The 22,764-nt window shown below is 38.5% G+C and overlaps 2 protein-coding genes across 3 annotated transcripts in view; one reads left to right on the top strand and one right to left on the bottom strand.

Annotated features, from left to right (window-relative positions):
* GLMN (glomulin, FKBP associated protein) overlaps window positions 1–5,846 on the bottom strand; it is a 48,856-nt gene extending 43,010 nt beyond the window's left edge. For both annotated transcript variants that reach the window (XM_084873420.1, XM_084873421.1), the window contains exons 1-3: window positions 5,765–5,846; window positions 4,658–4,730; window positions 3,869–3,994 (exon numbers count right to left, since the gene is read on the bottom strand). In XM_084873420.1, the coding sequence (XP_084729546.1) occupies window positions 3,869–3,994; window positions 4,658–4,696 (165 nt within the window). In that variant the 5' untranslated portion in view covers window positions 4,697–4,730; window positions 5,765–5,846. The remainder of the gene's footprint in view (window positions 1–3,868; window positions 3,995–4,657; window positions 4,731–5,764) is intronic.
* Window positions 5,847–5,957: 111 nt separating this feature from the next.
* The window catches only part of RPAP2 (RNA polymerase II associated protein 2), a 91,700-nt gene continuing 74,893 nt past the window's right edge, over window positions 5,958–22,764 (top strand). The window contains exons 1-6 of the mRNA XM_084873419.1: window positions 5,958–6,076; window positions 6,735–6,780; window positions 11,561–11,675; window positions 13,256–13,354; window positions 13,529–13,594; window positions 17,794–17,882. Coding sequence (XP_084729545.1) covers window positions 6,016–6,076; window positions 6,735–6,780; window positions 11,561–11,675; window positions 13,256–13,354; window positions 13,529–13,594; window positions 17,794–17,882 — 476 coding nt within the window. The 5' untranslated portion in view covers window positions 5,958–6,015. The remainder of the gene's footprint in view (window positions 6,077–6,734; window positions 6,781–11,560; window positions 11,676–13,255; window positions 13,355–13,528; window positions 13,595–17,793; window positions 17,883–22,764) is intronic.

The raw sequence follows: 22,764 nt of genomic DNA, 5'->3' as shown, positions 1-22,764 counted from the left end.
AGAAGCTGGGCTCAAGGCTGGTGAGCACAGTGTTGGTGGTGGGAGCCTCTCCCACCTCCGGGCAATGCAAAGCCGTCAGTCGTACATTCCCTGAGGGCTCCCGGACTGCAGGAGGGTGCAGGCTGGGCTGAGGCACCCCCCCACAGAGTGCACAAATTTTGTGCACCCGGCCTCTAGTCTCTTAATAGTCATGCACAAATCTACATCTTAATCTATTTTTCTCCTGACCTCGAAACTATTTTTCAATTGCCTGCTACAGCTTAAACTCAACATTTCTAAAGTAATCTCACTTGTTTTCCTTCAGGAAACTTTCCCCTCTCAGGTTGCCTTTTTCTATTTGGGATATATTATCCTCTCAGAGGCTAGAAACCCAGCCATCTTTGATGCCTCATTCTCTCTCACCCCCACAATCAATGAATCCCTTCTGGTGTACTCGAAAACTTCTTTGCAAGGAGGCAGAACAGAGTGGTTAGGAGTTCTGAAACCAGGCTACATAGGTCTAAGTCCTGTATTTGGGGGCAAGTCACTTACCTTTCAGCGACTGTTTCCTTATCTACAAAACTGAAGGCCTGGTACACGAAATTCTGCATGGGAGGGGGTAGGGGGGATGTCCCTCCCTCAGCCCATCCTGCACCCTCTCCAATCTGGGATCACCCTCACAATCCAGGGTCTCTGGCTCCTAACACTCACCTGTCTGCCTGCCCTAACCACTTTGCCTGCCTGCCTGATCCCCCTAACTGACCTCCTCTGCCAGCCTGGTTGCCTCTACTTTTTTTTTTTTTAATTATTATTATTTTTTAATCTTATCCCTTTCACACACAATTGTATTTGACTTCCTTATTGGCTTCTGCCTATCACACATTTTTTCTCTCTCCTTTATGTAACACTTTTTCCTACCAACTCATCATTTATAAACTTCTTTCCTTATTTCATACTTTTTAAAAAAATATATTTTATTGATTTTTAACAGAGAGAAAGGGAGAGAGATAGAGAGATAGAAACATCGATGAGAGAAACATCGACCAGCTGCCTCCTGCACACCCCCCACCAGGGATGTGCCCGCAACCAAGGTACATGCCCTTGACCGGAATCGAACCCTGGACCTTTCAATCCGCAGACCACCGCTCTACCACTGAGCCAAACCGGCTTCGGCTCCTTCTTATATCATACTTCTGTTCCATCATTCTTCTTCCTATCTTTCTCCTACCCTCTCTCCCTCCCCACATTCTTTTTTTTTCCTTTATCTTTACCCTTTCTTTCCCTCCCCTTTTCCTTCCTTCCCACCTTAATTTTTTTCTTTACTTCCTCCCTGCTTTGCTCCCTCCCCCATTTCCTCCTTCTTCCCATTCTCCTTTTAAGCTCTATCAGCTCTCCTTTATTTTCTTCCTCCCTCTTTCTCTCATGTACATCCTTCTCTACTTACTTCTTTAATATTGATCTACCTGCCTAGTTATTCACTATCACTTATCTTTTTTCTTTTCTGACTCCTACTTCTAAAATCTGTCCCCAGTACACAACTATACTTGATTTTCATTATAGCTCCTACAGTTCACTCACACAGCCTCTTTCCTTCTTTAACTCTGCTCTCTACTGACTCCTTTATAAAGTCCTTCCCTCCTTCCCTTCTTCAAGCTTCCATTCGGCAGGGGAGGGGTGGGGGGTGTTAACCCCCATCCCAGGGCTCAGTCCTGACCAGGTGTTGGACGCACCCCCTCCGCGGCCGCCCGCCGCTGTCCTTCCCGTCCCAGGCAGCCCGGGCGTTGCTGTGGCGAAGGCCTTGGAGCACCCTCCGCTCTGTCCCGGACCCACGGGTGCCTCCTCACGTCTGGGTGGGCCCCCCCACTCGGCGCCACCTGCGCCTTGCCCCTTGCAGGGTGCACCTGCTCTGCCCTCCCCCTTTCATCTTCCCCCCTGCGCCCCCAACCCCGCAGTCACCACCTTCTGCATGCGGTTTCCTTCCCTTTTCCATTCCTGAGTCTTTTTCTTGTTCCCTTTCTGTTTTTCCGTTTCTCCTCTCGGCCTGTCGGCATGCAGGCCTGCCTCCTCTCCCTCTCCTTTCTTATCCCCTCCTATTGGATCCTATTCTGCCCCAGGCCTCACAGCTGCCTGAGCAGAGGGCGGGGACGCAGTCTGCTGATTCAGTTGTGGCATGACACTGTAATGGACAAATTTGCATATTCCTCTAGTATTAGATTAGATGAATTTAATAGTAGTATATTATGGGATTCTGGAGAGGCTAAATGAACAGATATAAAGCACTTAAGACATCGTTGGGCACATAGCAAATAATAAAAATTAGCTATTATTAATTTTATTATTATTAGCTAAAAGTAAGGTACTCTCAAAGGTTATCCTCGAGGAGTTAAAGAAAACATTACATTTACTTTATTTGGGGCTATAAAGGAACTGTAAACACATAAAGTACCAAACCTAGCTGGTTTGGCTCAGTGGACAGAACCTCTGCCTTTGGACTGAAGGTTCCGGGATCTGATCCCCAGCGGGGGGGATGCAGGAGGCAGCCAATCAGTGCTTCTCATTATTGATGTTTCTATCTCTCTCCCCCTTTCCCTTCCTTTCTGAAATCAATAAAAATATATTTAAATACAAACAAATGTTTTAAATAAAATGTCCTAATTTTTTTCCCTAAACACAATTAAGGTGCCCTGGATATAATCACAGGTCAGCATGACTAGATTGTGATGGCAACAAAGAAAACTTCTGTACAAATAAAAGCACTATAACTGGAAAAAAAAGAAAAAAAAAAGTGTGTTCCTGGAAAGAAGATAGTCTTCCCTTGTGTAAGAGAAGTCCAAAGACACAATATTTGGCAGTGTTGCCAAAACTGTCTGAAAAAAAGTTGTTTCTGATCCCAAAAAGATACTTTTCCATTGTGGGGAAAGGACTTCTCAGATAACTGTAGCTGGATGATATTGGTCAGTTAGGTTATCCAACGCTCCAACTCTCCTCATGTCAAAACTAAATTACTTGATATTTGGTTTTCTATGTATAACTGGCTAAAAAGAATGTGCTAATCACCAAAAATGAATTTCTAGCCTTCCTGATATTTATATTTCTCAAAGTAAATTAATGATCCAAATGCCACTTTTGGTGCTTAACCAGGATTAATCCCTGCTCTTCTAAAGTACTTTAATTATACTTTAACTATAGCACTTATTCCAGTTTTTCTTTGGTTGTTTACATGTTTATCTCTTCCACCAGACTATAAGTATCTTAAAATACACTAATAGTCCTAATTCTTTTTTGTTTTCCCAGCTTTCTACTATGAAAATTTAAGTTGATTTTTATTTTTTAACATTTTTTTTATTTCAGAGGGAAATGGAGATGGAGAGAGAGATAGAAACATCAATGATAAGAGAGAATCATTGGTCAGCTGCTTCCTGCAAGCCCCTCACTGGGGATTGAGCCCGCAACCCAGGCAAGTACCTGGACCCGGGCATGTGCCCTGACTGGGAATCAAGCCATGACCTCCTGGTTCATAGGTCGATGCTTAAGCAGTGAACCATGCCAGCTGGGCTTAAGTTGATTTTTCATTTTTTATTGATTTTTTATAGAGAGGAAGAGAGAGGTATAGTCAGAAACATCGATGAGAAAAAAAACACCAAACAGCTGCCTCCTGCTCACCCCCCATTGGGGATATGCCCGCAACCAAGGTACATGCCCCTGACCGGAATCAAACCTGGGACCCTTCAGTCCACAGGCTGACGCTCTATCCACTGAGCCAAACCAGTTTCGGCCTTAAGTTGATTTTTAAATGTTTGATGAATAAATGAATGGATGAATAACAATATCATGTGACTATTCCCTTCCTAGTAAAAGACTGAAAACTACACACAAAGATCATACTTACCTTATTCTTTTCATTTTGAATAACTTCTAATAGCTGGTCTATGTGCCCTTCATCTATGCATCTTTGGCCTGCTAACTGAAATAGGCCAAAATCTTCTTCCTTGAAGTCTTGCTCTTCTAAGATTTGCTGGCAAAAACAAAATAAACAAAACCAAACGTGTTTAGGCAAATAAAAATGCAATAACTACTTGATTTATTTTATCTCTAAAAATTCTAGGTAAGTTGCACATAAACACATATATGAAAATTCTGATTAGCCTAATAAATACTTTATTTATTTATTTATTTTAAAAATATATTTTATTGATTTTCCACAGAGAGGAAGGAAGAGGGATAGAAAGCGAGGAACGTCGATGAGAGGGAAACATCGACCAGCTGCCTCCTGCACAACCCCTACCAGGGATGTGCCTGCAACCAATGTACATGCCCTTGACCGGAATCGAACCTGGGACCTTTCAGTCCGCAGACCGATGCTCTATCCACTGAGCCAAACCGGTTTCGGCCTAATAAACACTTTAACGAATGATTTTGAAATCCTCTGTGTCAAAGAAATCTGTAAGGACCAGTATTAAATATTTTAAAGGTTATTTAGAGGAGTATGTCATGTGGACAAATAATCCAATCTGCCTTTTTGTCCTCATGCTTTTCCATAGGTCAAAATAAGCAAGGATTAAAGAAGATAAACAATATGAATGACAGAAAGTGTAATTAAAAATAACCTGTGCCCTTCCCATAGTATTTTGGAAGGCATTTAACTTTACAAAAAGAAAAAAAAGAAGAAATTACTTACACATCTCTTTATTATGGATTGAAGTTCTTCCACAGCCATTCCTTGTTATTTTTCCTAGTTCTGATGCTAAAATCTATCAATAGAAAGCACACTGTTAACTACCACAGATATTACATTGAAGTATTAATGTTATATTTCATTCTGATAAATTATTAGTAAGTACAATGAAGAAAAAAAGTTTTCAAGCTAAAATGCTTTTTAAAAAAAAATATATTTCATTGATTTTTTTACAGAGAGGAAGAGAGGGAAAGAGAGTTAGAAACATCGATGAGAGAGAGTCACCAATCAGCTGCCTCTTGCACACCGCCTACCGGGGATGTGCCCGCAACCAAGGCACATGCCCTTTGACCAGAATCGAACCTGGGCCCTTTCAGTCCGCAGGCCAACGCTCTATCCACTGAGTCAAACCGGTCTCGGCCAAGCTAAAATGCTTTTGTTGAGAGTTAGTTATACGTTAGCCTAAGATAATAAAAATCTTTTTTTTTTTTTTAAACCTCCTGATGCATCTTTTAGGTTTTCTTAAAAGCATGGTTTTGCTGAGAGTAAGTTCTACTGGAACAAAAAAAAATAATCTGGAGCACTACCAAAAGGATCGCAAATATAGATTATACAAAGTGCATTAAAAATGCAAAGTATTTCATTTCTGAAACTACTTCCAAAAGTTGGGCTTGAGATCACTCCTAATCAATAGGGAGTTTTTTATATTGTAATGTCCCCACTTGACAAAAACTGAAGTCCATACAACTCACCTAGCGGTGGGGAAAGTTCAGATGCCCCCCACGCCAAGCGATCGGGGCATTTTCCTTGGGAGATGCGGTCCCCAAACTGACTAACCCAGCCCGTGAACCCAGGGGAACCCCGTCCCATTCCCGCAGCCCATTCTTCCCCGGGCGTGGAAGCCCGGCCCCGGCCCCGCAGCGGGGCGGCTAAAGCCCAGCGCGCGTGCGGGCGACATCCAAGGGAAGCCATTTCTCCCGATTGTCCATGGCCTCGGCGTTCCGGCCCCACCACTTCGCCGGGCCTAATCCGCCCGTCGCGCCACATCCCCGCGCCTCAAGGTCTGCCGCGGGCCCCGGCAGCCGAGGACCACCGTCAGCGCCCACTTACCAGCCGGGCCTCACGCTTCTACGTCTTCCTCCACCTCCTCCGGCCGCGCAGCCGCTCTGGGCCCCGCCCCTGGGCCCGCCCACTGGCCCGCCCTCGTTCCGCCCATTGGCCCGCCCCCGTTCCGCCCCAGGTCCCCGCCCACTGGCCCGCCCCGCCCATTGACCCGCCCCTAGCCCCGCCCCGCGCTACGACAGGGGGCGGGGCTTCGGAGAGAGACGCCGGGTCGTCCCGAGCGTCTGACGGCGCGCCCCATGGCTGAGTCCCCCGCCGGCGTCCAGGCCCGGGCCCATCGCGCCTCGCGAAAGACCGCAGGTAGGCTCCAGGCGGGCCTCTCCCCAGTCGGACCCCGAGAGCCTGCCCCTCCTGAGTTCCAGACTGGAAAGGCTCCCAAGGCTGGAGAAGGCCGGAGCGCCCACCGCTGCCTCGCGCCTCCCGGGAAAGAAGCCCAGCTCCTCACCCTGGCGTTCTGGGCTGTGCCCTGGGCTCTGAGGAAAGGGCGGTGGAGGCCCCGGGGGCCTAGAGCTGGGGTGGCCAGGCTGGGCAGCCGCCCTGGAGCCTGGCCCGGGTCCTCCTTCCATTCGCACTGCTGCTTTGGGGCCCCGCTCCCCTGGGGTACCAGAGAGCCTCCTCTCCTCTTAGGGGAGTGAATTATTTGGGGGACGGAGAGAGGGTACCCCTTAAAAAGTACCCATATCCCAGATTCTCAGGAGTGCATAACTGCAACTATGTTACAAGAGGAAATTCAACCCCGAAAAAGATGCATGTTAACCAGAAACAGTTCTGGAGGAATTAACAAATTCGAATTGGATTCCCTTTCCATTTCACTTGATTTACGCACAGGATTGGAAATGGAATATGTGGAAAGGAGGAAAAGATGGTATTTTATTTGGGCAAGAATCTGTCCTGTAATCTAATGTATTTGGGTAGAACGAAACCTACTGTTTCTTGTTTGTTTTTGTTTTAATTTTAGGTGCTAAACAGAGGAGTACCTTGAAACAAGAAGATGCTTCTAAAAGGTATGAGAACTACTGTATTCACTTGACTATCTCCTATTAGTTGAACCATTATTAAAAACAGTAATGGATGCTACCTTAAAAGAAAATTATTATGAGAAGGGTAGATCTGGGGAGCATTATAAATTCTCACATAGACTATTACAACCCCCTGCTCCATGCTTTAAGAAAACCAAAATCAGACACTTTTAGACTTCTAATGAAAGGTGCATATTTTCAGCAGAAAGTTCTCCTGTCCTGTCTCTTGGCTTTATCTCTTGTCACAAAAGTTTTCTAGAATAGTAATAGTCTGTGAGTATGAATTTAAAAATACATATCTGTGGTATTTTATGAAGTGTTGGCTTTGACCTTAATTTACTAATTTTTTTCAAGTTACTTAGTGTAAGATATGCCAGACTTATTAGGTCCTGGGGACATAATTTTGAATAGAATAGACACAGCTCCTACCTAGTGGATCAGAGACATACCAATTAAATTATCACAAAGAAATACATAATTACAAATTGTGATAAGCGCTATAAAGTAGTAGGAACTCGTAACTGGAATCTAATTTAGCTGGAGGTTGGCAGAGAGGGTGGTGGGTTTTCAGGGGAGGCTTTCTCAGAAAGTAAATAATCTGAGTCCTGAAGGCTAAGTAGGCATTAACTAGACAGAGTAGTGAGGGGAGAGACCTTCAGCCAGAGATGCCGTGTGTGTGACAAGAAAAGGTTTGGTCACATAAAGAAAGGGGAGAGGTTCCGGGTGGTGTGCAGCATTCTGAGCAAGGCAAGAACGGAGCATAGGGAAAAGGTTAGAAAGGCAGGATTCCATTCATTCGGTACCTGGTAGGTTATGTGAGCAATTTAGATTTTCTATGTGCAAATGAGAAAACTTCAATAAAGTGATAAAATTTAAATTTTAAAAGTTTTAAGGATGGTGATCATCTAGAATGGAGATCATCTAGGATGGAGAAATTGGATGGATTTGAGATTTGCTTTTATGAGTACAGGCATATCTCAGTACATGAATAATGCAGGTTCAGTTCCAGACCACCGCATTAAAGCAAGTCATAATTTTTTTTTTTTTTTTTGCTAGTGAAGGTCTTGAAAATGCAACATCTGTCAAGTGCAATAAAGCGTTGTAAAATGAGGGATACCTGCATTTTGTCATAGCGTAGCATGATTATACTGTCTTTGTTTTAAGAAATATCGAAACTGTCTTTAACACTGATCTGATCACAAACCTAAGGAGGTTGTCTTATTTTGAGCACTATAATTTGCAGAATATAGACAAGCTGAAATGTATTTTGACAGACCATTCAAGACGATGAAACAATGAAAAAGCCACGGGGATAACCAAATAGTTGTTGAGGGGAGTGATCTTTTATAAATTTACTAGGGCCCCAGTGCACGAAATTCGTGCATGGAGGGGGCTGTTCCTTCAGCCCAGCCTGCAACCTTTCCAATCGGGGACCCCTTGGGGGATGTCTAACTGCCAGTTTAGGCCCCCCAACTGCCCTCCCTTGCCAACCTGATCTCTCTCCCAACTGCTCTCCCCTGCCAGCCTAATCTTGCCCCAACTGCCTTCCCCTGCCAGCCTGGTTGCCCCCAACAGCCCTCCTTTGCTGGCCTGATCTCACCCCCAACTGCTCTCCCCTGCCGGCCTTATCTCACCCCCAGCTGGCTTCCACTGCCTGCCTGATTGCTCCTAACCTCTCTGCCTGCCTGATCTCACCCTCAACTGCCCTCCCTTGCTGGCCAATTTGGTTTTGATTGGTCGGTTTCTATGCCAGTCAGCATCAAAAGCTCTGCCTCCTAGGCAGCCATTGGCTCCTCATGGTTCACCCAGATTTGGTTCTGATTGGTCAGTTTCTATGCCAGTCAGCATCTCTGGTCCTGATCAACAGCCCCCACAAAGACCTGGAGAGAAACAGAGGTGAGGCTGCTGGGAAAGCCTGGAGAGAAAGAGAGATGCAACGGCTGATCAACAGCTGCCACAGAGGCTGCAGATCCACATTCGATCCATGTGAATACTTTTAAGCCATAAAGTTTTCAAAAATATAAAACAATTCCACTTTTCACACTAAATTTTTTATTTAAAAACTAGAGGTCCAGTGCATGAAATTCATGCACTGAGGTTGGGGGGTCCCCTCAGCTCGGCCTGTGCCCTCTCACAGTCCCGGGCTGTCACAGTCCGGAACCCCTCACTCCTTGCTGCTCACCTTCAGCAGAGGCGGGAGAGGCTCCGCCATTGCTGTGCTCGCCAACCATGAGCCCAGCTTCTGGATGAGCAGTGCTCCCCCTGTGGGGGCACTCTGACCACCAGGGGGCAGCTCCTACATTGAGCGTGTGTCTCCTGGTGGTCAGTGCAAGTCATAGTGATCCGTTAGTCTGCCATTTGGTCAATTTGTATATTATGGTTTTATTATATAAAATATATTAACATAGCCTGGCCAGCATGGCACAGTGGTTGTGTGCCAACTTATGAACCAGGAGGTCACAGTTTGATTCCTGGTGGAGGCACATGGTTGCAGGTTCCATCCCCAGTGTGGGCATGCAGGAGGAAGCCAATCAATTATTCTCCCCTTCATTGATGTTTTTATCTTTCTCTCCCTCTCCCTGAAATAAAAATATTTAAATATTTATATTAACATGTAACAAGTATATTATTAACAAATGCTTTAAAATTGTCTCACTTTTAATATGGTAAGTTTCAACAGATATAATTTACATAAGCAAAAGTTCTATTAATTTTAAGAGTGTAAAGGAATGTTGAGACCAAAAACCACTGCTGTATACCACACTCCCTGTCAATATTTCTGACAGAGGGCAGCTGTGAGACTTAGCTCTCCATGGGAAGCCGCTGTAAGTATCTATCAGTTAATAAAAATTATTGTGGGTTGAGATAGTTGATGCTTAAATCAGCAATTCCTAATGCCGGTTATTTACTGATCTTAGTACCTGACATACATAGCTTTTATTGGTAGGCAGCAAAATGAGAATAATAAAATAATGTTTTTCATAAAGCTAAATATAAATATAGTCAGTATGAAGAACTGCTTTTTAACTGCATCTGTGTCTTTTATACTTCTTTGATGTAAACACGGCCTTTATAAAATGATGGGAGAACAGGTGTTAGTTGCAAATTTATTCTTATTTTAAGTCCTATGTGTTTCTAGTTAGCAATCCTGTGCTAGTCCTGCAAATTGTTTTGTAAAACATATTGTTCCAGGCAAGGAATTAGAACCTAATATTTTGAAGGTAGGGAAAAAAGATGAGTACATTCCATGTCCAGATATAAGAGCCAAGTCAAGATTCAGGAGGTCAGCAAAGGTTGGTTTAAGAGGCAAGTGGAAACCAGTGCTAGAAAGGAGCCAAATGCGTCACCAAGATAGTTGGTATCTTTGGTCTTGTGACAGTGATTTTCAATCCAGTCACACACTATGATTATTTGGAGCACTTTTAAGAAAACACCAATAACCAGACCCCACCCTCAGAGGTTCTGATTTAATGAGCCTGCAGTGTGACCTGGACATAGTATCTTTTTGAAAAATCTCATCAGATGGAGCCATGATTGAGAACCACTGTCTGGGGCCATTGTTTGATCTGATAACCCATGCTTTATGTTCATAATGTGTGGGGCAAGCAAAAGCTGACAGAGCCCCTTTGGTACCAGGACAAGGACCAGCCTTTCTAGGAAGATGCTGTTTCCTTAACCCATAGTTATATCAATACAGTCATTTAATAAAACTTACAACAAAAGTAAATAAACACTTCTTTGCAAATATGATTCTCTCTTGTCAAACTGTGCCATCTGTTGACCTTTGAGACTTGACACAAATAAAGTTTTACTTGTAAGAAGAACCAAATTATATTTTTCCTCTCTGATCTCTTCTTATTTACAAAGATCTCAGAGGAAAAGCCTTCGTTTTTAGTTACCCACAAAAGTAATAGAGTATAAACTTGTAACTGGCAAAAAGATTTCACCTCATTTCCTTTTCTGTAGGAATCTCTGGAGTTCTTCTTTGTACTCTGGGTTCTGGAAATCAAATAATCTTGTTTTGTGACTGACCTATGTGTCTAGTACGACAAGTAGCTTGTTTCCTTTTTGAAAAGTATTGAGTCAAAAGTAACCACATCCTATCTAATAAGAGTAATATGCAAATTGACCATCACTCTAACACACATGGGGGTGTAGTCAAAGATGTCTGCTCTCATGTGGACACATGATGGCCACAACCAGATGGGAGGGACCAGGCCTGCAAGGTAGGGTATTTGGGGGTGATCAGGCCTGCAGAGGAGGGCAGTTAGGGGTGACAGGGTTGGCAGAGGAGGGCAGTTGGGGGCCACCAGGCCTGCAGGGGAGGACAGTTGGGGGCAACCAGGCCTGCAGGGGAGGGCAGTTGAGGGCAACCAGGCCAGTAGGGGAGGGCAGTTAGGGGCAATTGGGCCAGCAGGGGAGCAGTTAGGCATCGATCAGGCTGGCAGGCATAAGCGGTAAGGAATAATTAGGAAGGCAGGCAGGTGAGCTGTTGGGAGCTAGCAGTCCTGGATTATGAGAGGGATGTCCGACTGCCTGTTTAGGCCCGATCCCAGTGGGGAGATCAAGGTGTCCCAGATTGGAGAGGGTGCAGGCTGAGCTGAGGTATACCCCCCCATGCATTTCATGCACCGGGCCTCTAGTTAAAAATATAAATTTAAGTAGCAAATAGTAAGTTCTTAGTGTATTTTAAAACAAAAAATTGGCTATGTAAAACTTATAAATACAATAAGTTACATTTTAAATAATGTTTTTTTAATTTTAGGAAAGCAGAACTAGAAGAGACTGTGAGAAAGAAGATTGAGTTTGAGAGAAAAGCTCTACATATTGTTGAACAGCTTTTAGAAGAAAATATTACAGAAGAATTCTTAATAGAGTGTGTATGTGTTCACAAATTATTATTTTTGTAGTAGAAAATCTTTAAATATGTGCAACGTGAAACTTACTTGCATTATTGAAATCTTGAAATCTGTTCTTAGTCACCACGTGCAGGTAACATGCTATATAATTCCTGCATTAAAAATAATAACATGTATTTCTTTTATAATGACTTTAAATGCACTAATGAAGAATAACATAAATATTTCAACCCTTAATAGTAATTGTTTTAACCACTCTGCTATTCTCATTTTATTTTCATCTTTTGCACTAATGATCCCAATGTCATTTTCCATGTTCTGTATATTGTCCTATTTTAATAACCAATTATATTTGTTAATGTAATTCCATTAATTTGGATTTTTTAAAACCTCAAATATAGATCCTTTATGATTTAACACTTAACAAGAAAATTATAATCTGCATTTTTGTTTGCTTGTTTTCTTTAATGGCTTTATTACATTAAATTTGTGAATGGAAATTTATATTATGTCCTCATAATCCTTAAGATAAAAAAGAAATAGAAAATTAAAACTTAGAGCTTCTATTGCAAATATAATTTTTAGTGTGGCTCATAGATTTTTCTAAATAAGAGGAATATAAATGTGATAAATTTAAATTGATATAGGTAACTGCATCAAAATCTGTGTACCATAATGACTCTAAATACAAACACAAACTAGAAATGCTTCATTTGAAATAAGTACCTTATAGTACTCTCAATAAAAAGTTGTTCAGTCTCTCCAAGACCGGTTTGGCTCAGTGGATAGAGCTTCGGCCTGCGGACTGGAAGGTCCCAGGTTCGATTCCGGTCAAGGGCATGTACCTTGGTTGTGGGCACATCCCCAGTGTGTGGTGTGCAGGAGGCAGCTGATCGATTATTCTCTCTCATCGATGTTTCTAACTCTCTATTCCTCTCTCTTCCTCTCTGTAAAAATTCAATAAAATGTATTTTAAAAAAAAAAAAGTTGTTCAGTCTCTGCTAATACAGAAAAACATCTTAAAAAATCTCTAAAGTGAGAGATTATTTGAAGAGGAAGATACCAATGGAAAACATTTGGTGTTAGCTTATAACTATCACTTTAGCATTCTCTGGTACAGTTTTTTCAGAAGCTGGAAGATTTTGCACAAAAATTTGTTTTGCAGTCACTTTGACCTTTGTTATACTTTATTTTTTTTACATTGTGCTTTAAAAATAGGTAAATTTATATCTTGTTATTTAAGTGCTTTATTTTTTTAATAATAATAATTTTTAAAATAAAATATACTATCAGTATTTTGCTTTGGTACACTCACTATAACACCATCTTTTCCTTCTACCTCAGATTTATTTTATGAACTATATACAAAGATGTTTTTGTTCTTTTTAAATAATGCTAACGTTTTTTTGAATACTTACTACATGTTGAGCACTCTTCTAAGTTCTTTTTCTGTATTTTCCTCCGATTCTAACATCAAACCTATGAGATAGGTAGTGTTGTTATCTCAGTACTTTCAGATGAGATTTATGGGGCCTAGAGAGCTGATATGAACTTTTTTCAATAATCTGGGATTGGGGGATGCCCCTTTTATTTCATTACAGGGGAAATTTATCACACCTGCTCACTACAGTGATGTTGTGGATGAACGTTCTATTATCAAGCTCTGTGGTTATCCCTTATGTCACAAGAAGCTAGGAATTGTAAGTAATTTTAAAATATATAGTAGACCTTTAATTTTATCTTTAATGAAGTGCTTTGTAGAAAGAACAAGAAACTGAGGTTATAAATGAATGACATGATATATAGATAATTTGTAACATAAGTTCAAATTTATTACTTGAATTCTTCTGTAAGCCATACTTTTTTTTCTTTAGGTACCAAAACAAAAATATAAAATTTCTACCAAAACCAATAAGGTCTATGATATTACTGAAAGAAAGGTAAGTTAAAAGTTTATTTTCAATTTAGCACTTAATTTTTAATCTTATACTAAATGATTCTAAAAACAATTGTTTAGCCCTAGCTAGTTTGGCTCAGTGGATAGAGTGTCAGCCTGCTGACTGAAGGGTCCCGGATTTGATTCTGGTCAAGGATATTTATACCTTGGTGGCAAGCTCAGTCAGCCAATCAATATGTCTTTTTCACATCCATGTTTCTCTCTCTCTCCCCTTCCTCTCTCTCTAAAAAATCAGTGGAAAAATATCCTCAGGTGAGGATTAACAAAAAGAGAAAAGAGAACAAAAAACACACATACAACTGTTTAAAAATTTTGCCTTTCAGAAAATAGTCACATTAAAAGTTTTTCATTTATAGATTTTCATTAAGATGTTTAAAAAAAAAAACTCTTTGCTTATGCTTTAATTAATCTTTGAACATTTAAAAGTTAAAAGTGCTTATTGGAATAAATTCAGGCAAGTAAATCATGGAACAGAATAGAGAAGTAGAAACAGGCTTATATTTTTTGGACATGTGATATATGACAACAGCAATATTAGAGATTGCTGAAGAAAGGATAGATTATTCAATAAATAGCACTGGCACAATTAGGTACCCTATGTAAGAAATAAAAATCAACCTTTATCTCAATGTTACCGTAGATTAATTAAGGACCTGTTAGATTAATTAAGGACCTAAGTATAAAAGACAAACGTTTGGCAAGACATATGGGAGAGCTGAAACCGGTTTGGCTCAATGGATAGAGCGTCGGTCTGCGGACTGAAAGGTCCCAGGTTCGATTCCGGTTAAGGGCATGTACATTGGTTGCGGGCATATCTCCAGTAGGGGGTGTGCAGGAGGCAGCTGGTCGATGTTTCTATCTCATCGATGTTTCTAGCTCTCTCTCTCTCCCTTCCTCTCTAAAAAATCAATAAAATATATATTTAGAAAAAAAAGACATGTGGGAGAATCCTATATAATAAAAGGCTAATATGCAAATTGACCGAATGGCAGAATGACCAGTCGCTATGGTGTGCACTGACCACCAGGGATGTGAAAAAGACATATTGATTGGCTGATTGAGCTTGCCACCAATTATAAATATCTGACAATATTAATAACTGTATCCTGCTGATAAAATAAAAATTGGTACAACCTCTGAGAAACTGTTTGGCATTATCTGGTAAAGTCAAATTTTCATGCTCTTATGGCCAAGTCTTTCTATTCTTTGGTGTATATCTGGGGAAATTCTTTCTCATGTGCACAAGTATATAGGGTGTCCTCCAAAAAATATATACACACTTTGAATAATTATAAAACCAGTCTTTATTAAAATACACTTCATTTTCAAAATTGAGTCATCAGTTGATAAAGTGTGTATACATATTTTGGGACATGCTATGTATATGAATGTTCCTAGATGGATAAACAAAATATTATATATGCATAAAATGGAATATTATCCCCCTTTAAAAGTTAAAAAGGAAATTCTGACACATGCTACAACATGGATGGATGTAATTTAAAGACATGCTAAATGAAACAGTCCAGCACAAAAGGACAAATACCTGATTTCACTTGAGGTAACTAGAGTAATTAAATTCATAGAGGGAGAGTAGAGTAATTAAATTATATGAGGTAACTAGAGTAATTAAATTCATAGAGGGAGAGTAGAATGGTGGTTGTCAGAGGAGGCAGAAATGGGGAGTTGTTTAATGGATGAAGAGTTTCAGTTTTGCAAGATGAAGAGTTCAAGTGGTAGGTGGCAATGATTGTACAACAGTGAGAAAGTTAATGTCACTGAACTAATAATTCAGTGACATTAAGTAACTTAAAAAATGATTAAGATGGTAAATTTGGCATATTTTACTACATTTTTAATTGTAAAATTTGTTTTAAAAAAGTTTATATAACACTGTACTGATGGCAAAAACATTAGAAACAACTCAATTGTCATAAACAATAAAGGGTAGAGTACTTGCATATAGTGTAACTGAATAAACTACAATTTCACGAAAGAATCTCAAAATATAATGTGGAATAAGAAATGGCAAGAATGTGTCCAGCCAGTATGGCTAAGTGGTTGAACATCGACCCATGAACTAGATGATCACGATTTGGTTCTTGGTCAGGGCACATGCCCGGGTTGCAGGCTTGATCCCCAGTAGGAGTGTACAGGAGGCAGCTGATCAATGTTTCTCTCTCATTATTGATGTTTCTATCTCTCTCTTCCTCACTCTGAAATCAATAAAAACACATTAAAAAATGATAAGAATATATAACAATGTGATTCCATTTAGGCAAAGTTTAAAAGTAGGGAAAACTGATAGATTTTTATAAGAATATATATATGTATATATGTATGTATGTATATATATAAAAATACATACATACATACATATATATATACATATTTACACACGCGTACACACACACACACACACACATACATATATACACACATACATACATATATATATACACACACACACATTTCTCAGCCTGGCCTGTGCCCTCTCACAGTCTGGGAACCCTCAGGGGTTGTCTGACTGATGGCTTAGGCCTGCTCCCCTGCGTGGAGGTCTGAATACTGTGGTTAGTGTGCATCATAGCGACTGGCCATTCCGCCATTCAGTCAATTTGCATATTAACCTTTAATTACTAGGTGTACCAGTTAATAATAGCGGATTTTATAATCAAAGAAAACACAATAATTTCAAGATAAACATCAAAACTGCTTTATTCAAAGTAATGTCCATCGCTAGCTACACATTTCCCCATCTTTCAGGTAATTTGTGGATACCGTCCCAATAGAATTTTTTTCTTGTTCTGAGGCAAACTATTCAGAGACCCAGTTTTCCACTTCTATGTACATTTTGAAGTGCTGCTCAGAAAGTGCATGTGCCATCGATCGGAACAAGTGGTAATCTAAAGGAGCAAGGTCTGGTGAATACAGCGGGTGGGTTAATACTTCCCAGGCAAGATCTTTTAATGTGTCTAACTGGTTTTAAAGTGTGTGATGGTGCATCATCATGAAGCAAAATTACTATGCTATGTCTTCTGGAACATTCTGGTCGTTTCACGATCAAAGCATGGTTCAAATTGATTATTTGTTGTTGGTAGCTATCAGTATTATCTGTTTCACCTAGTTTTAGAAGCTCATAATGCATCACACCTTCCTGATTCCACCAAACACAGAGCATTGTCTTCTTTCCGTTGATGGTTGACCTGGAACATCCCATGATTTTGTGCATTTGGGATTTGGGATTCTCAAAATAAATCCACTTTTCATCACCAGTCACAATTTGAGGCAAAAAAATACTTTCTTTCATGCCGTTGAAGCAACATTTTACTGATGACTATTTGGTTTTCCATTTGTCTTTCATTCAGTTGATGTGGCACCCATTTTCCTTCCTTTAAAATCTTTCCCATTGCTTGTAAATGATTGGGAATTGTTTGCTGAGCAATGTTTAATCTTTCTGCAAGTTGTTTTTGAGTTTGACACGCATCCTTATCCAATACTGCTTGTAATTGTTGGTCTTCAAGCTTTTTTGGTTGACCTGGATGGTCTTTGTCTTTCACCTTGAAATCATCACTTTTAAAGTGTTAAAGTCAGTGTTCACAAGTATCTTGAGATGGAGCATGTTCACCATAAGCTTCCCAAAGTATTCAGCAGCACTTTTCTTCAAAGTAAAGTAATGAATTAAAACTTCCCGCAAATATTCTTTTTTGGGGGGGCACAAAATTCAACATTTTTAAGTGTAAAAATATCTATGATATTAACATCTTCAGCAAATTTGACATATGAAGTTTTGAAGCTTGTTAATACAACACAATAGCATACATATCAAATCACATATATATCAACACATGTGTAACTCCAGCTATTGGAAAAAATCTGCATTATTAACTGGTATACTTAGTATATAGGATAGAATTATGGATAGGCAGCACAACTAAGAGAAAGCAAAGAAATGAGCAATAAAATTTATACGGGTTACCTCTGGGGAATGTGGAGTGTGGTGCCATCAGAGAGGGGCACATAGAGGCCTTCAAAGGTACTCTACCTTATTTCTTATTTTGGGTGGTAGATTCATGGGTTTTCATTTTTTTCTTTGAACTACATATTTATGTTTTATACTCTCTTCTGTACATATGCTGTGTTTCACAATTAAAAAAACTAACTAGTTTACATTTTTTTCAGTGTTTTTGCAGCAATTTTTGTTATAAAGCATCTAAGTTTTTTGAAGCACAAATTCCTAAAACTCCAGTATGGGTTCGAGAAGAAGAAAGGTAATTTAAATCATTGTATATACATTTGTCCATATATTTTAAAAATTTCCTTCTGCTTTTTGAGGTATATAGCAAATAGATCTAAGTCTCTTTGGAATATTACCACTGTATACATTTTAATTGTAGGGAAATTGTTATATTTTAAGAATAACTATTAAGGATTTTACACTTAAAATCAGAAAATTAATACAAGCAAATGTTTTGTGTGTTGTTTTAGCTTTAATCACAAAATTTGAACTTTGCTTCCTTCTACACTGGTTCGTTCTTTCTTTTTAAAAGATAATTGGATGTATTCAGTGACTCATGAATCAGGTAGCATCCCATCTAGTGAATAGAAAGGTGCTATCGCTAGTTATTTCTTTCAATATTTCCATTAATATAGTAGTCCTGGAGTAAGAATTTTAACTTTTTTCAGAAGATACTAGATTTTGGAATCTAACTCAACTCAGTTTGTTGTTAGGAAACTATGCTGTAAGATTTAAAAGTTCAGATTATTAATTTGGTCAATCTTTATTAAACATCAGTATAATATTTTATAAATTTAAAGAACCCCAACTGAGAGTCATTTTTAGCAAAAAGGTTTATGGACATTCCTGGGATTTTGCCTCTTGGGAAATGTTTAAGCATTTACAATGTTTTAGTAGTTGCTGAATTTGAGATAAAATTTATTATTGTAGGGACAAATGGCATAATAAAATAAAAAATCAGTAACAAAAATTATTGTTATATAATTAAACTATATTTTCTAGAAATTCCAAACACAAGCTTAATGAGATAATATATTAAGTAATTCATGTTTGATGGCGAATATTATAACAACACTAGGCATTGTTATTTGTGGTAAAATAGTTAGGATTTTTTCTAAATAGAGTAAATGACATAAATATACTGAGATGCGAATTGATGAAAAATATTTACCTAAAAAGAACAAAACAAAATTCTTGGTCTAGTCCTAACCGGTTTGGCTCAGTGGATAGAGCATTGTCCTGTGGACTGAAAGGTCCCAGGTTTGATTCCGGTCAAGGGCATGTACCTTAGTTGTGGGCACATCCCCAGTAGGGGGTGTGCAAGAGGCAGCTGATCGATGTTTCTCTCTCATTGATGTTTCTAACTTTCTATCCCTCTCCTTTCCTCTCTGTAAAAAAATCAATAAAATATATTTAAAAAAAAAAAATTCTTGGTCTTACCTGATGAATGGTGTAATACCATGATACTGCAGGTTCAGTTAGCTCTAATTGTATTGATGACAGTATCTTTGTAGGCAGACACCTTTGCCTGATGATCCATCCCGTGTGGTTTAGAATATGTAAAATATATTAATTACCCTATGGCCTTTTTTAATTGAATTAAACATAAGGAAGACTAAACTGTTAATCAGTTTTACACCAGCCATCTGACTTTCTTGTTTGGAGGATAAAAGATTATAGCATTGTCCAAGTTGACTGGGAAGCTGAGAGCACCTTTTAAACTTTTACTCTTTATCTCCTTCCTTAGCATTTATATCACCAGAGCTGTCCATCACCTTCCTTAGCCCTATATCAGCAATATATTCCATTCTCCACTGTTAAAACCACTGTATCCTTACATTGTCTTTACCCTTACATCCAAAGATATCTCTCTACTTAAATTTTGCCCTTTCATTTAGCCAATCTTCATATCTGCTTCAAAACTATTTACCAAACCACCTTTTCTGTCATCTGTTTTCTTCAAATATAGTCATAGTTACTTCCTTTAGCTAATTTAAAACAGTTCTTCCCTCTAATCTTTTTCTAAAATCTTACCATTCTATTGTATGTTCAGTATGCCCACTTTTTCTGAAATATGAAACCCTGTCACTTCTTATTTGTGGCTCTTGAAATTCTACCTTACCTATATATACATCCTTACCTCACTAAAAAAGAAAAATGGCCCTAGCGGGTTTGGTCAAGGGCACATACCCAGGTTGTGGTTCAACCCCCAAAAAGTGGTGCAGGAGGCAGCCAATCAATAATTCTCTCTGATCATTTATGTTTCTATCTCTCTCTCCCTTCTACCTTCCTCTCTGAAATTAATAAAAATATATTTTAAGAAATAATAAAAATTTAAAAAATTAAATAGCAACATGAAAATGGCCTTGGCTTCCCTAATCTAAGCATCAATTGAGTTTACATTCAAAATATGTAGTATGTGCTTAGTACATGGCAGATTACACACATGTATAAAGTCCAACCTGTAAATTTAAATTTTATTGGGATAGCCAAATAAATACCCATGAGTGAAACAAATTTGTACTTATTCTATAATAGCGACCTGTTATGTAAGTAGTGAGAATAAAACATTGCACAATAAGAAACTCTAAGCAGATATGAGAAAATAAAGTTGCAGGAGTGGGTTGGGATGTTGGAAGTAGATAGTGAGGACATTAGCTCACTGGAAAAAAAGGTTATGTTTTGGTAAAAAATAGAAGATAATGATAGATAACAAGGGGCCAAGCTAAGTTTGGTATGTCCTCAAGTCCTGGGGAGCCATCAAATGTTTTTGAACCGAATTTAATCTGGCATTGGTATACAAAATAAATTAAAGAAAGGATCATAATTTAAGAGCAGAAAGGATCCTTAGAAGTAATTTAATCCAACCACTATCAAATAAGCTCAGAAAGAGTATTTATTTCTTAAGCTATTGATAGATTCTGAGCAAGGCCAGGATTCTTTCATCATATTCCACTTGATTGTAAGTAACAAATCTATATTGTCACATTGTAAGTAACCAATATACACTGTCACATTGTACATAGTGCAACTATAGCCCTTAATCATGTATAATGCTTTTTAGTATATAACCATATCAGTGTATTTTATACCTAGAAGCATCAGAGTTACCTTGATTTCTAAATTCTTATGGGCAAGGATTATGTCAGTTTATTTAATGAGTCCACTAGAGGTCACTGTGTTTTCACAGAGAGTGATATTTTTACGTGCCAATGATCAGAATTCTAGAATTCAATATTTTAAGAGTTTGTCTAGCTATTGCACATATAATAAGCTCAACAGGAATGTGATATTTTAAAGAAAGTCTATTCAAATTGATACAGGGTTATAATATTCAGAACCTATTTTCTTTTAAAGCAGGAAAAATTCTTTTAAATGGTGGCATTTAGTATTTAGTGCAGATTTTTTTATTAGCTTAAAATTGAATTATCATAATAAATAATAAATCACAAATTTTAATGATAGTTATCTTATTAATATTTATTTATTGAGTACTTATTTAATAATAATAATTTTTAAATAAGAATAAATTTTAAAATCCACTCAAAGAATTGATATTTTATTGCACTGATTTCCAAAACTTTTGACTACTATAATAAACGCATTTTACATTATGATTCCTCACATACATATAACTGAAACAAAAGTTTTATGAAACAATACTTTATCTTCACTACATGAAAAGCCTCTGATATTTTGTACTCTGTTGCTTTTTAAAAATGCTGGTAGCACTGAATTGGTTAGTCCTGATCTGCAGTCTTAAGAGCACTGCTTTGCTGCATCTAGCTTAGGGTTTCTTCTTATACTATAGCAAAGTCTGTTATCAACACTAAGCCTCAGTTTCCTCATTTGTAAAGTAGAAAGTTGCATTTGCGGTCTTAGTTCCCTTTAGTTCTGATGTTTTACAGCTCTCACTTAGTCTCTTGCTACAGTGAAAGTCTTCTAGTAAGGAAATGTCTCCTTTATAAAAATAATTAAAATTTAAATGATTAGCATAAGACTAGAGAAACTTATACTATCTTGTCCTTGTAGGGAAGTCTCTCTTATTTAAGAATTTAGAATAAAAGTTACTTCAGTTTGTGAAGATGAAGACTGATAAAGGATTGGGTCAAAGTTTTTAAATTATGAGGAACCAGGAGAGCTTTATTCTATGTCCAACTTGAAGTTGACATCTGCAGGAACACCATGATATTATACACCACTTGGAAATAGAATACTGAATTTGACAGAGTTTGGTCTTTCTTAGATTACTATGAAAGCAAATATAAACTTATTCACCAGATTCTAAAATACTAAAACCTATAGTGTCTCAAAATTTTTTATTGTTTTATATCATAATTTCACTGTCACAATAAAAATGTATAGAAACATGTAGATAAATTTATGAATTCTAGCTCCATATTTCTATCAAGGCTTTGGAGTCATAAAGGGCCTTAGAGGTTTTCTAGGCCCTCATTTTTATTATTCAGGTATGAAAAAATATGTGGAGCATATTAATGTCATGGAGAAAAGTAGTGCTTCTCACAAAATGTCTCCTGATGCCCCGTCAGAGACAAAAATGCTCCTGATGCAGTATGATGCTTCTCATGTTAGAGACTTTTTACCCACTTGGTAGCCAGAAACAGACCACATATGGTTTTGTTGCTGTGAGACAGTGTATTCATTCAGGTAGTTGCATAGTTGTATTTATAAATTCTGTTTGGTTGACTGTAGGCTCTGACAAATTTTTGAAAGAGGGAAATTTCTTGAATTGTAACAGAAAAAAATCAGGAGTTAAAATTAAGAAGGACATATGTTCAGAATCAAATTGTGATTTAAAAGATCAAATTGGCATGAAAAGAATGGTTAATGCTGACAGAGCTAAAAGCGCCATCATGTGGCTCAGGTTAGGGGATTTTCACACATACTTCTTGGCAATAAACATAGTGTAATCTCAGATGTGCGGAAGCCAAAAACCTCTGCAGAACAACTTTTATAACCTCTTCCTGAACTGCTAACTCTGTTGCTTGATATACAGAATAAAGACTTTCTAAAACAAAGTTTAACATGTCTTAAATTATATTTGAAAAATTCCCACTACAAGGAGCAATTGTGGCCTGTTACTTCTGTTGGTTTATCTATAACAATAAAAGGGT

This window comes from Pipistrellus hanaki (assembly GCF_964339955.1).
Source record: "Pipistrellus hanaki genome assembly, chromosome: 2".
Lineage (NCBI taxonomy): Eukaryota > Metazoa > Chordata > Mammalia > Chiroptera > Vespertilionidae > Pipistrellus > Pipistrellus hanaki.
Note: the sequence above shows the minus strand (reverse complement) of the source record. Positions and strands in the feature narration are given on the sequence as shown.